The sequence below is a fragment of the Trichomycterus rosablanca genome, chromosome 5 (assembly GCF_030014385.1).
Source record: "Trichomycterus rosablanca isolate fTriRos1 chromosome 5, fTriRos1.hap1, whole genome shotgun sequence".
Taxonomy (NCBI): Eukaryota; Metazoa; Chordata; class Actinopteri; order Siluriformes; family Trichomycteridae; genus Trichomycterus; species Trichomycterus rosablanca.
The window spans coordinates 31,655,310-31,669,331 of record NC_085992.1 but is presented as its reverse complement, the minus strand read 5'-3'; the positions used below and the strand labels follow the sequence as shown (position 1 = coordinate 31,669,331).

The 14,022-nt window shown below is 38.1% G+C and overlaps 1 protein-coding gene and 1 long non-coding RNA gene across 2 annotated transcripts; one reads left to right on the top strand and one right to left on the bottom strand.

Moving 5' to 3' along the window:
• Positions 1-451: 451 nt before the first annotated feature.
• Positions 452-1,967, bottom strand: LOC134314756 (uncharacterized). The gene is made up of 3 exons (XR_010012419.1): positions 1,879-1,967; positions 1,570-1,660; positions 452-509 (listed from the first exon to the last, which is right to left on the bottom strand). It is a non-coding gene; the product is annotated as an uncharacterized LOC134314756 (long non-coding RNA).
• Positions 1,968-2,686: 719 nt separating this feature from the next.
• On the top strand, positions 2,687-4,466 carry six3a (SIX homeobox 3a). The gene is made up of 2 exons (XM_062995056.1): positions 2,687-3,273; positions 4,280-4,466. The coding sequence occupies exons 1-2, from the start codon at positions 2,702-2,704 to the stop codon at positions 4,464-4,466; spliced, it is 759 nt and encodes a 252-aa protein (XP_062851126.1). The 5' UTR covers positions 2,687-2,701.
• The last annotated feature ends 9,556 nt before the right edge of the window (positions 4,467-14,022 follow it).

The window sequence follows — 14,022 nt, the reverse complement described above, 5'->3', positions numbered from 1 at the left end:
GCGGGAAAAAGACCACCGATACATGCAACTGGGTCCATTTACGAAATTTACGCAGAAAAGTTGCGTGGAGTCCATAACTGGCAAAAAAGACAAGAAAAAAGAAAAAGAAAACAGACATGGTCCTGAAGGAGAGGAAAGGTGAAAGCGAATGATAAATGACGCAGCAATAGGAGGCAAACCAACGAAAGATACAATAAAATGAAGAATGCGTTTTACACAAGAATGCGACTCAAGAGATTTTGTCAAAACGTGAGTGACTATTACCATTATTTCTGTCACCTCACTACTCTCCCTACTATCCAACAAACTGCAGTAAACCACGAATATAATAAAAAAATGGGTTTAACTAAAACATGTTACATGAAAACCATGCTTGGACCTAGTTGTTAATGCTATTCTTCTGTCAGCTCGGACTACACCTAATAACACTGCATGTTAACACCACAGCAATGCTACAGTAGTTTTAATAGACAACTTTCCTTACCTTGTGTCTTGTCCAACGGCTCACTCTGGGAAGACACAAGTGGTAATGTAACTTACTCTAGTAAAGAATAGCCGACAATATTAATCAGGTTTACAATACCCAATAAACATAGATTTAGTGTTATTTAGCCAAGTTAAAGTTGGAATAGTCTACCAGTAGGAGTGAGTCACGCGATGGAGTTTACCGGGCGACCGTATTGTACTGTGAGGCGGAGGAATTAAATAAACAAAGAGTGAGCTAATGGCTCGACGGTATTGAGGAGCTCGTCCCCTGCTGCTTATCGCAAAGACGAGAGCAGTGGAAGCTTGAGGATAAACAGACAATTAGCCCAGGTGAATAAACTTGTTTGGGGGTGTTAATTACATGCTTAACGTAAACAAAAGGCCATGTTAAGTAAATTGATTTACCAGGGGCTTATGCGCTCCCCATTTCTGTGCTTCGTTTCATAACCTCCCGGTGATTTCCGTATGGGCTGCAAGAACACTTTTGAAATAATCTTTAAAAACATGCAGTGTAAAAATGTAAGACGATCGGGTTAACACCTGGAGACGCAAACCTTTCAGCATATTCAAGAACAGGGGCCTCTTCCAAATACCGCCTATATGTGAGAGTGGATTAGGACAGGAATATGCGGTCAGCATTTCAATACAGGTTATTTCCAGTCCAGGAAACTTTCCAAAGCGACCAATTCAAGTGGCACTTGGTGTTGCTTTACTGGAGTTTCGGGTGTCAAGGAGGCAAACACATTTGATACTGAAACCCAATCCCAAACCCAATCCAATTTTGCAAATATGTATAAATCTATGCTCTCTTGTTAATATCAATGTAATAACAGTGTTGTTGATTCAGTTTGTCAAATTGCGCTATTAAAAGCACGTTCTTCGCTAAACAGTTGTGTCGGTTGTGGAATAAATAAATAAATAAAATAAATAAATCAATATTTTTATTGACCAAAGGAATCCTGGCAAATGTGCAAAAACCTTAAGTTGCTATACTTCTTATGGCTTCTACTACGTACTTATTAAAGTTAACGCGTAAAAATCTAAGAACCAACCAAACATAAGGTGAAAAGCTTTAAAAACCACCTGCACGATTTCAGCATTCAAGTCCCACGTTCTCCATTCTCTCGTACCGCGCTATTTTTTCCAGCAGCCTAGAATTGGTGCAGCGGGTCATCTATGTAAAAATATAAATATAAACGGAATAGATAATATTTTACTACCAATACTTTAACAGTTTATTACCAATATGCTATATTTCACCTTTAACCCACTGACATAAAACCATAAACTACTGTTTTATTTTAAGTATTTTAAAAACTTTTTAAAAAGATTACTAAATAAAAATGAATCTTGCACCAACCAGCATCAGTAGAGCCAGCATCAGTACTGTACCTGCTCAGATGACAGCCAAAACCCAAGTCCAAAGCTTATGTTGTGGGCTTTTGGAAAACTGCACAACACATATTCAACTAAAATGCTTCTTCAGGCGAAAGTAAAATACATTTTTTAAGTAGGCTATAGTTCATGTACAATATTAAAGGAGCCTATACGCGCTGTTGAGACTCTGTTTCAAGTCCTTCATTTAAATGTGGATTCCGTGTGTACGACTGTCACCCCAGCCCCTCCTCCACTCCACTGCCACCCCTCTCTACTCGTTACTACATATCTTCTTTAGCTTTAACGAGTCTCGTTAAGATCGCAATAATATTCCACCCACTAATTGCTCATTCCATTCAACAAATAGGCAGAGGCTCGGCTTCGGCTCCAGGAGGCAGGGCAGCGTTCAGATCGGACTTCCTGATAACCCCCCCTCCCGTGCGCGCAAGCAGCACAAGTGGTGAAAGCCACTACGTACTGGCTAATGATTGGCACGCTTGACAGTGATTGGCAGGGCTGCCATGACAACCCCACAACGACAGCGAGAAGACCAATAGAAAAGCGAAACAAAATATTTCAATGCTACACTCACGCATGGATTTTAGGGGGAGATATTATGAGTCTGGTGTCATTAGGCGATAGGTATTGAATCATTTAATCTTGCACTCGTCCGTTCCTCTTTTTTCTTGCTAATTTTTTCCTCTCCCAGGTCATTTCCATGGTTTTCAGATCTCCTTTAGAGCTCTATCCCTCCCATTTTTTCTTGCCCAACTTCGCTGAACGGCCCTTGCTCTTGGCGAGCAGTGCGCCCAGCGCCCGGTCCCCAGAAGACTTGTCCATGTTTCAGCTACCAACTCTCAACTTTTCTGCGGAGCAGGTGGCAAGCGTCTGCGAGACGCTTGAGGAGACCGGAGACATCGAACGACTCGGTCGCTTTCTGTGGTCGCTGCCGGTGGCGCCGGGCGCATGCGAGGCAATCAACAAACACGAGTCAATCCTGCGCGCTCGCGCTGTCGTCGCCTTTCACACTGGCAACTTCCGCGACCTCTACCACATCTTGGAGAACCACAAATTTACAAAGGACTCGCATGGAAAGCTACAGGCCATGTGGCTCGAAGCGCACTATCAGGAGGCCGAAAAGCTGCGTGGACGCCCGCTTGGACCTGTCGACAAGTACCGCGTTCGCAAGAAGTTTCCTCTTCCCAGGACCATCTGGGACGGCGAGCAGAAGACGCACTGCTTTAAGGAGCGAACGCGAAGTCTTTTGAGGGAGTGGTACCTGCAGGACCCATATCCTAACCCAAGTAAGAAACGAGAACTGGCACAAGCCACCGGACTCACTCCTACACAAGTCGGAAATTGGTTTAAAAACCGAAGGCAAAGAGACAGAGCAGCGGCAGCGAAAAATAGGTATGTCACACGTCTATGCCTTGATTGATGCTTTGACATAGAATACCAGAAAAGTTTAAAACCGCATTAGCAAACAAAAACAATAATAATAGCATTTAAATACAAACTGATAAGTTTAGACTAAACAAACAAGCAGGATACATGGTAATGGGTGTTTATTGTGTAAGGTTTGTGTTAAGTATTGCGAAAAAAAAAATCCTGTGAAATATAAAAAGTTGGACACCAAAACAGTCATTTTCGTGGTAAATTCCAATTTATGTCCTAAACATTGTTGCATTAATACATTTGGTACATTTTTATGTTCCGCAAGTATAGCCAGTTTCAAATGTTAATGTTAAAAATGCTTTTTATTATTATGAAAATTCTGACTGTAAAATTATATTACAATATATAGAATTTTAGTAGCGTTTATACAACCGACTATTATATATATATATATATATAATTGTATAAATGTTATTATATAAACATTTTGACATATATGTAGATACATATTTACGGGTAATATTATAAGTTACATACTATTACTTATAGTCAGATATTTATTATTTTGCTGAAATTTGAATTTGGTAAGCCCTGAATTTGGTAAAAAGATTAAAAAAATGGCTTGAATTTAGTTTAAATAACATTTTTTATCTTTAGTATCCAATGGATAGCAAAACGTGCAGACAATTTCATTTTGTGAAAATGTAAAACATAGCTTTACGTTACTAGATGCAACGCACGTAGGCCTATATAAAACAGCGTACCATGTTTGTTTTTATGTGGTCTAAGAAGAAATTTGTCATAATTTGATACATTTGCTAATGGTTTTATTTAACACGTTTAATTCTATTGTCATATGATAGTTCACTTCTAGCCCACAATAGTAAGCTGCTGAATGATGCCTTGTCGATTAGGTAGACACTGGTACAATATTGTAATCAGCACAGCTGTTCAAAACACTAATCATTGTTGTCAGTAAAATGGCAAAGATACTTAATTTCCCCCTCTTTTTCCCGTGTAGGCTCCAACACCAAGCCATAGGGCAGAAAGGGATGCGCTCACTGTCTGATTGCACTCCGCACAGCTCGGCAGAGTCGCCATGCACCGCCGCCAGTCCCACAACCAGCGTTTCGAGCATGACGGAGCGCGCCGACACAATGACGTCTATCCTCTCTGTAACGTCCAGTGACTCTGAATGCGACGTATGATACGCAAAAAGACACGAAAGATGAATATTTACAAATAAATATGGACCCGAACAAACATTAAAAATTTCGGGGAAGGCAAAAGGACCAACTGATAATTATTCACAGAGAAAATAAAAACAAAAAGACAAGAGCACGTCTTTTTTAAAGCGCTTTCAATGGACCCTACCCCACATCACTTGCATGATATATCGATAGCTTTTTCATAAGAAGGAATTACCCTTCGCTCAATATTTTTGACAGGACCACAGAGAAGAGGGAATTACAAGAGCCCAGTGTCCATCGTATTTTTGTTTGTTTACTGTCCAGGTGCAGCCAGGATGCAATTCTTTTCCTTTATGTTCATCAGACAATCATTTGAGTCGTAAGCACCTTTTTTTTTAATATACTGTCACTGCCTGTGTTGGGGTACTGGTCAATTGTGGAACTGAAACGTTATTACTGTATCAGATTTTATTTTTATTTCGAGATTTTATATTGAATTATGACTATATCTTAATGCGACCATTTTCCCAGTCTGTAATATATGTGTAGAAATATGCCTGTATATAATATTGCTATATGTCTTTGCTGTCTTTTCTATCCCCGGTCACTTTTCTTGAACTGGTGTTCATAAACTATTTGTCAAAACGTAAGTGCTCTGAGCATTTTGTGTCTTTGTTTTAATACAGTGGCATAATTCTTATTTTCAGACGAAATTTATGCATACAAAAGAAAAAAGAAAGAATACAGCAACATTTTGATCTATAACCGACTTCATTGTTAAGTGTTTAATGTATACATTTCTATACTAAAATACAGTATTCCGTTTTGTTATAAAACTGCTTTAAGTCTTTCTTTCTGCTCAACTATCTGTAGCAGACAAATTGGTAGCATTTAATCAAGCCAATCTTTATTCATTTCTAAAACAGCTCTTCTGTGCCGTCTATTTTTGGTTTTACTCAATTCTACATTACGGGCAAAATAGTCTTTATTTATAGACGGCTTTGGACGTTTTTGAAATACAAACTAAGCAGCTTTTAGGTTACGAATGCTGGCTCCTCCTTTGGCTGTAGTCGCTAAATACTATACAAAAATTAAGTAAACGCGCAATTAAATGGACTAATTATGAAGGACTCCTCCCCTGGACCAATCTTCTTTGTATCACCAGTGAAAAGGCTTTTCATCCAAAAGCGCGAAGCAATGCTAGGAGAAAAACGCTCCCTGGGTACAATTCACCCAACAACTTCCCAAATCCACACAGCAGATTTGCAAAAAATGCTCAGTGGGCCAGTGGGATAACATTGGCTTTCCCTTAAAATAATAAACCATAAGAAAGCCCAACAGTATGCAATGTTATTATTATTATTATTATTATTATTATTATTATTATTATTATTATTATTGTTATTATTATTATTATTATTATTATTATTATTATTATTATTATCATTATGGTAAATACAGCTCATAAGAACTCAAATTTCGAACAACAAAATTCGAAATAGCCAAAAAACATTTGTCTACACTGTGCGTTGATTTTATTTATTAAACTGTCTACAAATATGGCACACTGTAGTTGCTCTCTTTTTGTTCCTAACGTTAACCTAAAATAGGACTATGGTAGCTAGTTGTCCTTTAGTCATTCATCCTCATTAACCTCCTTATCTCGATCAGGGTCGTTGTGGGTCTGGAGCTTGAAACAATGGGCTAAAAGAAATACGTCCTGGACAGGGCGCAAATCTATCCCTAATTAGCCTATATTTACATTATCTTATTTTTCTGTTTCCAGTCAGTGGGATAGGGCATAGCGAGACACTTTAGGTCACTAACACAATATATTTGGCACAATTTCCCAAACACGTTAACTAAGTTATTTCTGCAAGTATTTACTCCACTGTCATTTAATTAATTAAACATACAATGTTACAAAGCCAATTTTCACCAAGTGCTTTTTAAAGTTCACCTAATGTCTCGTAAAAACTGCATGTATTGTTAATTAAAAATAACTAAAAAAATAACACATTAGAACTGCATTCGTTGAAACATTTATATTTGGCATGGGAACAGTGAGTAAGCGATCTTCCTTAGACAGTGCAAATTTTAACATAACTTTTTCATTTTATTCTGGTAAAGTAGCGTGTGTTCTTCTGATTGGCCCACAATTGTAAAAATAATTGTTTTTATTTTTAACTATGTTTAAATGTTTAATGCCCCCAAAATTTAATTTCTCATTTTAGTGTTTATTGTAAATTACAAAAGGGTCTAAAGAACACGATTAAATAAGTGTATTAAGCTTAAACATTTGGCAGTAAGTCCGTCAATAAAAAATCAAGGCACACTTTAAAGGATTGATTGTTAAAGTTGTGGCGTGTAACGCTTTTGTTTAAAAAACATGTAGCCTATAGCACGACAAGAGACAAGTGCAACGATAAACTGTTTGGTTTTTCTGGCAACCTGGGATTCAAAGTGGCTGTTTATATACATATCGTGCGTGTGGCATTAAAACTGGCAGAATAAATTATTTGTCCTCTTCCCATAACCTTGAAGAAAAACGAATCCAATCGGGCCGCAGCCTGAAATAAGAAGGATCGTGCTGCCCTGTTTCCCCCTTTGAATTAATCGGTTAACTGAACACAACTTTTCTATTCGTGTGTATTCATGCAGGCCTCAATGAGCCACAGTTCCCACTGACCCGGATTGAACGTGAGGAGATAAGGTGCAGAGCAGTCAAAGCTTTGGCAAGACGCAGCCCCCTGTGCACGACCGCCATGCAACACCCCCCCCCCCCCCCCCAAAAAAAAAAAAAAACACATGGGCACATCCAGCACATGGGCTCTAAGAAATTGGTTTAGGTGAGATATGGGAAATTAAAGACAGTTGTCGAAACACAAGTTACTAAAATACTGTTTGTGTACCAGCCAATCTACAATGTATTAGGATTTCATATTTTTTAAATCTCAGCTGAATATTAAAATGTAACAATATTCTGTTTACTTTACCCAAGCAATAAGACAAAGTTTTAGTATATTCCCTCTAATTTGAAATTTAATAGCTGTAAGAGTAAATGACGGTTACCCTAGTACCCTAGTACAATTACATTTTATAATTATATTTTACTGTCTAATGATTCGAAATAATTCGACTGAGAATGATTGGTTCAACATAAGATATCAAACATCTGAATTTGCTTATTACTGTTGTTATAGTGGCCGAAGCAAATGTAAGTATGCTGCAAAGAACAGTACATATAACAATGTGGAAAATCACATGCAACAGTAATTATGCAATTGGTTAAGACACTGGTTCAGCCCCTCACACTAAAACACATATATTTAGGCAACATCAGTATACTGTATTTACAACATCCCCCTTCGTGGTCAGAAATAAATTAATTTAAATGTAATGTGGTTCACATGCAGTGTGTCAAAATACTGACACAAAACCTTGTATTACTACTAATGTCAACGTAAGAATAAAATATTTTTCACGTATAAAGAGTTTAAAATATCTGCTTACTAAGAGGAATTAATGAATTACTTAAAATATTTCTTGTAAGTGCAAAACTCTATTACTAATTACATTTTGATTAAACATTATCTAAAGTTTAGAATATCCTTTGACAGTACTGTATGAAATGTATTTTCTATATTTCCCGGTATTTGTGAGACAACACCTAATGTAATATGAAAAGCAAGATTTCGCAGATTAAAAACTTACATTGTGATGCTGACACAGACAAACCTTAAGTCGTAATTGCGGTTAAAACACCTATTTATAGGAATAGCATAATGTTATTAAGGAGGCCATTCCCCAGCACCCTGTTATGATGCAGAAGCAGCAATGCAGCTCTAAAAGTCTGTGTTACCTTTGAATACAAATGGTATATACAGTGTATCACAAAAGTGAGTACACCCCTCACATTTCTGCAAATATTTTATTATATCTTTTCATGGGACAACACTATAGACATGAAACTTGGATATAACTTAGAGTAGTCAGTGTACAACTTGTATAGCAGTGTAGATTTACTGTCTTCTGAAAATAACTCAACATACAGCCATTAATGTCTAAATAGCTGGCAACATAAGTGAGTACACCCCACAGTGAACATGTCCAAATTGTGCCCAAAGTGTCAATATTTTGTGTGACCACCATTATTATCCAGCACTGCCTTAACCCTCCTGGGCATGGAATTCACCAGAGCTGCACAGGTTGCTACTGGAATCCTCTTCCACTCCTCCATGATGACATCACGGAGCTGGTGGATGTTAGACACCTTGAACTCCTCCACCTTCAACTTGAGGATGCGCCACAGGTGCTCAATTGGGTTTAGTCCATCACCTTTACCTTCAGCTTCCTCAGCAAGGCAGTTGTCATCTTGGAGGTTGTGTTTGGGGTCGTTATCTTGTTGGAAAACTGCCATGAGGCCCAGTTTTCGAAGGGAGGGGATCATGCTCTGTTTCAGAATGTCACAGTACATGTTGAAATTCATGTTTCCCTCAATGAACTGCAGCTCCCCAGTGCCAGCAACACTCATGCAGCCCAAGACCATGATGCTACCACCAACATGCTTGACTGTAGGCAAGATACAGTTGTCTTGGTACTTCTCACCAGGGCGCCGCCACACATGCTGGACACCATCTGAGCCAAACAAGGTTATCTTGGTCTCGTCAGACCACAGGGCATTCCAGTAATCCATGTTCTTGGACTGCTTGTTTTCAGCAAACTGTTTGCTGGCTTTCTTGTGCGTCAGCTTCCTTCTGGGATGACGACCATGCAGACCGAGTTGATGCAGTGTGCGGCGTATGGTCTGAGCACTGACAGGCTGACCTCCCACGTCTTCAACCTCTGCAGAAATGCTGGCAGCACTCATGTGTCTATTTTTTAAAGCCAACCTCTGGATATGACGCCGAACACGTGGACTCAACTTCTTTGGTCGACCCTGGCGAAGCCTGTTCCGAGTGGAACCTGTCCTGGAAAATTGCTGTATGACCTTGGCCACCATGCTGTAGCTCAGTTTCATGGTGTTAGCAATCTTCTTATAGCCCAGGCCATCTTTGTGGAGAGCAACAATTCTATTTCTCACATCCTCAGAGAGTTCTTTGCCATGAGGTGCCATGTTGAATATCCAGTGGCCAGTATGAGAGAATTGTACCCAAAACACCAAATTTAACAGCCCTGCTCCCCATTTACACCTGGGACCTTGACACATGACACCAGGGAGGGACAACGACACATTTGGGCACAATTTGGACATGTTCACTGTGGGGTGTACTCACTTATGTTGCCAGCTATTTAGACATTAATGGCTGTGTGTCGAGTTATTTTCAGAAGACAGTAAATCTACACTGCTATACAAGTTGTACACTGACTACTCTAAGTTATATCCAAGTTTCATGTCTATAGTGTTGTCCCATGAAAAGATATAATGAAATATTTGCAGAAATGTGAGGGGTGTACTCACTTTTGTGATACACTGTATGTTCAGATTGTCCAATCTGGCAAACCGAGTGTCATTTTGTTTAATTTGCTAATACTATCATTAGGTCACATAAATGAGCGCTCTCTCTCTCTCTTCCTCACTCTCTCTCTGTCACACACACACACACACACACAAACACAGAGAGAGAGAGAGAGAGAGAGAGAGAGAGAGAGAGAGAGAGAGAGAGAGATAAGCGCTTTAAAGGCTTCAACAGCCACACACTTATAGACAGTAGCACAAATGATAATTTTACTAAACTAAACGGTACCGTAGATACCTTTGCAAACGGAGTAAATGCAGGTACATTGTGTCGATGTTTTCTTGAACTTTGTTAAACAAACCTGACACAAAATACTTTGTTAAAAAGCCTTACAAGAACTACCAAACGATTGGCTGTGTCGTTTTAAAATAAAGCAATAAGCCACGAGAGACCGTGCATTACGTGATTTTATCACGGGGAAGGATGTTTTGGCACGACTCGAAGCTGAGTGCCTAAAACGTCTTTCCCCGTGAAAAAATCATAGCAGTAACGCACGGTCTCGAGTGGTTTATTGCTTTTATAAAACGGCGGTCAACATAAAATATAATAAAATACAACAATGTTCAATTTATAAATGTTTTTATTTACAAAAACACTTACAAAAAGCATTCCTCCGCGAACTTAGGTAGTCCGTTAACAGTGTTGCTAGGCAACATGAGGGCGAACATAACATTGGCAATAAACATTCCTCCACAAACACTATTTCCCTGTTTCTTGGACGAAACAACCGCTTAATGATTAGGATTACTGTTTATATTAATCTGGACATTTCCATGCATAGTACATGACTTAAAATAGTGTTCAACCAAGTTTATACTTTTTCTTTTCAGTGGCGTATTAATATGGAATGATGTGAGGTGGTCATAGGTGTGCTTATATCAGTGATTTTACAAGGGCTTCGAACTCTGCTCTGCCAATCAGATTTTAGGACCGGTGTTACGGAGAATTCAGTTCCCCCTGTTTCCCCTTTAACGCGCATGTGCAAAAATCATGACGTTTAAAATCATGACGTTTTTTTCAGTCGCTTCGTTGAGCATCGGTTTTTTGGAATATGTATTTATAGCGGTATGTTCTTTTCACATTTCATGTTGTATGTTAGGTAGTTTGTGATTAAACACATACTTTAAAGTATTGAATGAACTACTGTCAGAGGTTTTATTGCTCCATCCCAAGTCAGAGGTTTTCACACTGCGTTCGTCTTCAGCCTTGCTGTCAATCAACTAGAATTAACGTGTCAGATTTATTTGTAAATAAATCCTAATACAGGACATGCTCTTATTCACACACTTGTTTGTTCTTTTCGTTTTGTCACGCAAGAAAAAGTTTTGGTGCACATACAAATAAACTATATCGCACAGGACAATAGTCTGTGTTATTATTTAAGGTTACTCATCTCAGCTGCACTACCATTTACTTTAAAGAACAGTTTCATTCATGGTGATCTCTCGTTCATTTAAACTTTACAAACTGCAGCCATGTGATTTTAAAATTAACAAACAGTATGTAGAACAAGTTTAACCTATAGATCAGTCCATTACACTAGGGGGGAACACATTTACCTGGAGACCTGGGGAATATGGTTCCCCACATGTATATCACTGTGTGTGTAATGATAAAACACTACAGTGATGCTGGTGATGTATTTAACTGTTGTCATTATGTAGAACAAGTTTAACCTATGAAACAGTCCATCAAACTAACAACACAGGGGGGGAACACATTTACCTGGAGACCTGGGGAATATGGTTCCCCACATGTATATCACTGTGTGTGTAATGATAAAACACTACAGTGATGCTGGTGATGTATTTAACTGTTGTCATTATGTAGAACAAGTTTAACCTGTAGATCAGTCCATCAAACTAACAACACAGGGGGGAACACATTTACCTGGAGACCTGGGGAATATGGTTCCCCACATGTATATCACTGTGTGTGTAATGATAAAACACTACAGTGATGCTGGTGATGTATTTAACTGTTGTCATTATGTAGAACAAGTTTAACCTATGAAACAGTCCATCAAACTAACAACACAGGGGGGGGAACACATTTACCTGGAGACCTGGGGAATATGGTTCCCCACATGTATATCACTGTGTGTGTAATGATAAAACACTACAGTGATGCTGGTGATGTATTTAACTGTTGTCATTATGTAGAACAAGTTTAACCTATGAAACAGTCCATCAAACTAACAACACAGGGGGGGAACACATTTACCTGGAGACCTGGGGAATATGGTTCCCCACATGTATATCACTGTGTGTGTAATGATAAAACACTACAGTGATGCTGGTGATGTATTTAACTGTTGTCATTATGTAGAACAAGTTTAACCTATGAAACAGTCCATCAAACTAACAACACAGGGGGGGAACACATTTACCTGGAGACCTGGGGAATATGGTTCCCCACATGTATATCACTGTGTGTGTAATTATAAAACACTACAGTGATGCTGGTGATGTATTTAACTGTTGTCATTATGTAGAACAAGTTTAACCTATGAAACAGTCCATCAAACTAACAACACAGGGGGGGGAACACATTTACCTGGAGACCTGGGGAATATGGTTCCCCACATGTATATCACTGTGTGTGTAATGATAAAACACTACAGTGATGCTGGTGATGTATTTAACTGTTGTCATTATGTAGAACAAGTTTAACCTATAGATCAGTCCATTACACTAACAACACAAGGGGGAACACATTTACCTGGAGGCCTGGGGAATATGGTTCCCTCTAATTTAGATCGCTCGTTTTGCCTGAATGTTTGCGAAGTGTTCTGAGGTAAGTTTTGCTGTTTTTCTGGCGTTGTTTGTTAAAAATATTTAAATGACATTCATTAATCATGAGTTAAATATGATTATTGCCACTCTACTGTAAATGTTTTATTATGTCATGTCAACTTTTAACTTAAATTACACGTACCATAGGTAAAACTTTTCTGAGTGCGTAGCTAACTGCTAAATAGAAATATAAACACTTTAAATGAGATTACAATTGTTCATTTTCTTTTATATGTCAGTATGGATCCGACTCAGTACCAAACATTATTAATTTACAAAATTACTGGAAAATACCCAGAGTGTCAAACAAAGGCTGAAAAGTACGTCATTCGACGACGCGCACACCAGTACGTTGTCGAGGGTAAGACTTGCTGTTTAACTTATTTGTAGTTTGTATATATCTGACAATACGTATCCGACGTATTAGAATGGAGCCCCTAAAGGCCCGTAAGGTGATATTTTCAATATTTATCTTTTCCACACAACATAATTTACTATATATTCATGTTTGTAAATAATGAAATAACACAGTCACAATACAATAAACCACAAACGTAAATATTAAATCATTTAATCTATACTGAGTTAATGTCTTTGATCAGGTTACAGTATAAAAAAAATACTGTTAAACGGCATTTAAACTACAATTGTATTATGTTCATTTTAAGTGCCTGCTGATTTTAAATTTGTTTAACTTTCTTATTATTCTGCAATATTAAAGACCAGCTAAGATACACCATAATATGCACAATAATTTATATTAAAATAGAAATAATGTGTTCACAAGATGAAAAAGTCACCTTTTAGGACTTCAGGGGCTTCATATATTAGCATATAGTCTTATTAGAGTGAAAACATTCATGTTAGGGTTGCAGATGTATGTCCAGTTTTCAGCATTAATTAAAAATATTTTACTGCTAATATAAATTGTGAATTACTGTCAAACCCAACATAATATACTTTATTATACTGTAGATGGAGTACTGTTTTATGTGCGCCATAAGGGCACAGAAAAACAGCTAAAAATAAATGTGGTCAGAGGTGCTGAAGAAGCTGACAGAATTTTTAAAGAATTTCATGCCAGCGAGACAGGTGGGCATAGTGGCAAAGAGAAGACAGCACATGCCATTTCTATCAGATATTATTGGCCTGGAATGACAATTGACATCGAAAACTGGGTGAGTTTACTGATACATTGTTACTTTTAATATTTATAACAGTGCAGGTTCCATAAACAGATATTAAGAATGAAAAAAACTT

What these genes read in the sequence shown, in the direction of transcription:
- six3a (XM_062995056.1), top strand. Translation starts at nt 2,702, where the DNA reads ATGTTTCAGCTACCAACTCTCAACTTTTCTGCGGAGCAGGTGGCAAGC. An exon ending in GCAGCGGCAGCGAAAAATAG is followed by an intron (nt 3,274 to 4,279) that starts GTATGTCACACG and finishes TTTCCCGTGTAG; the next exon opens with GCTCCAACACCAAGCCATAG.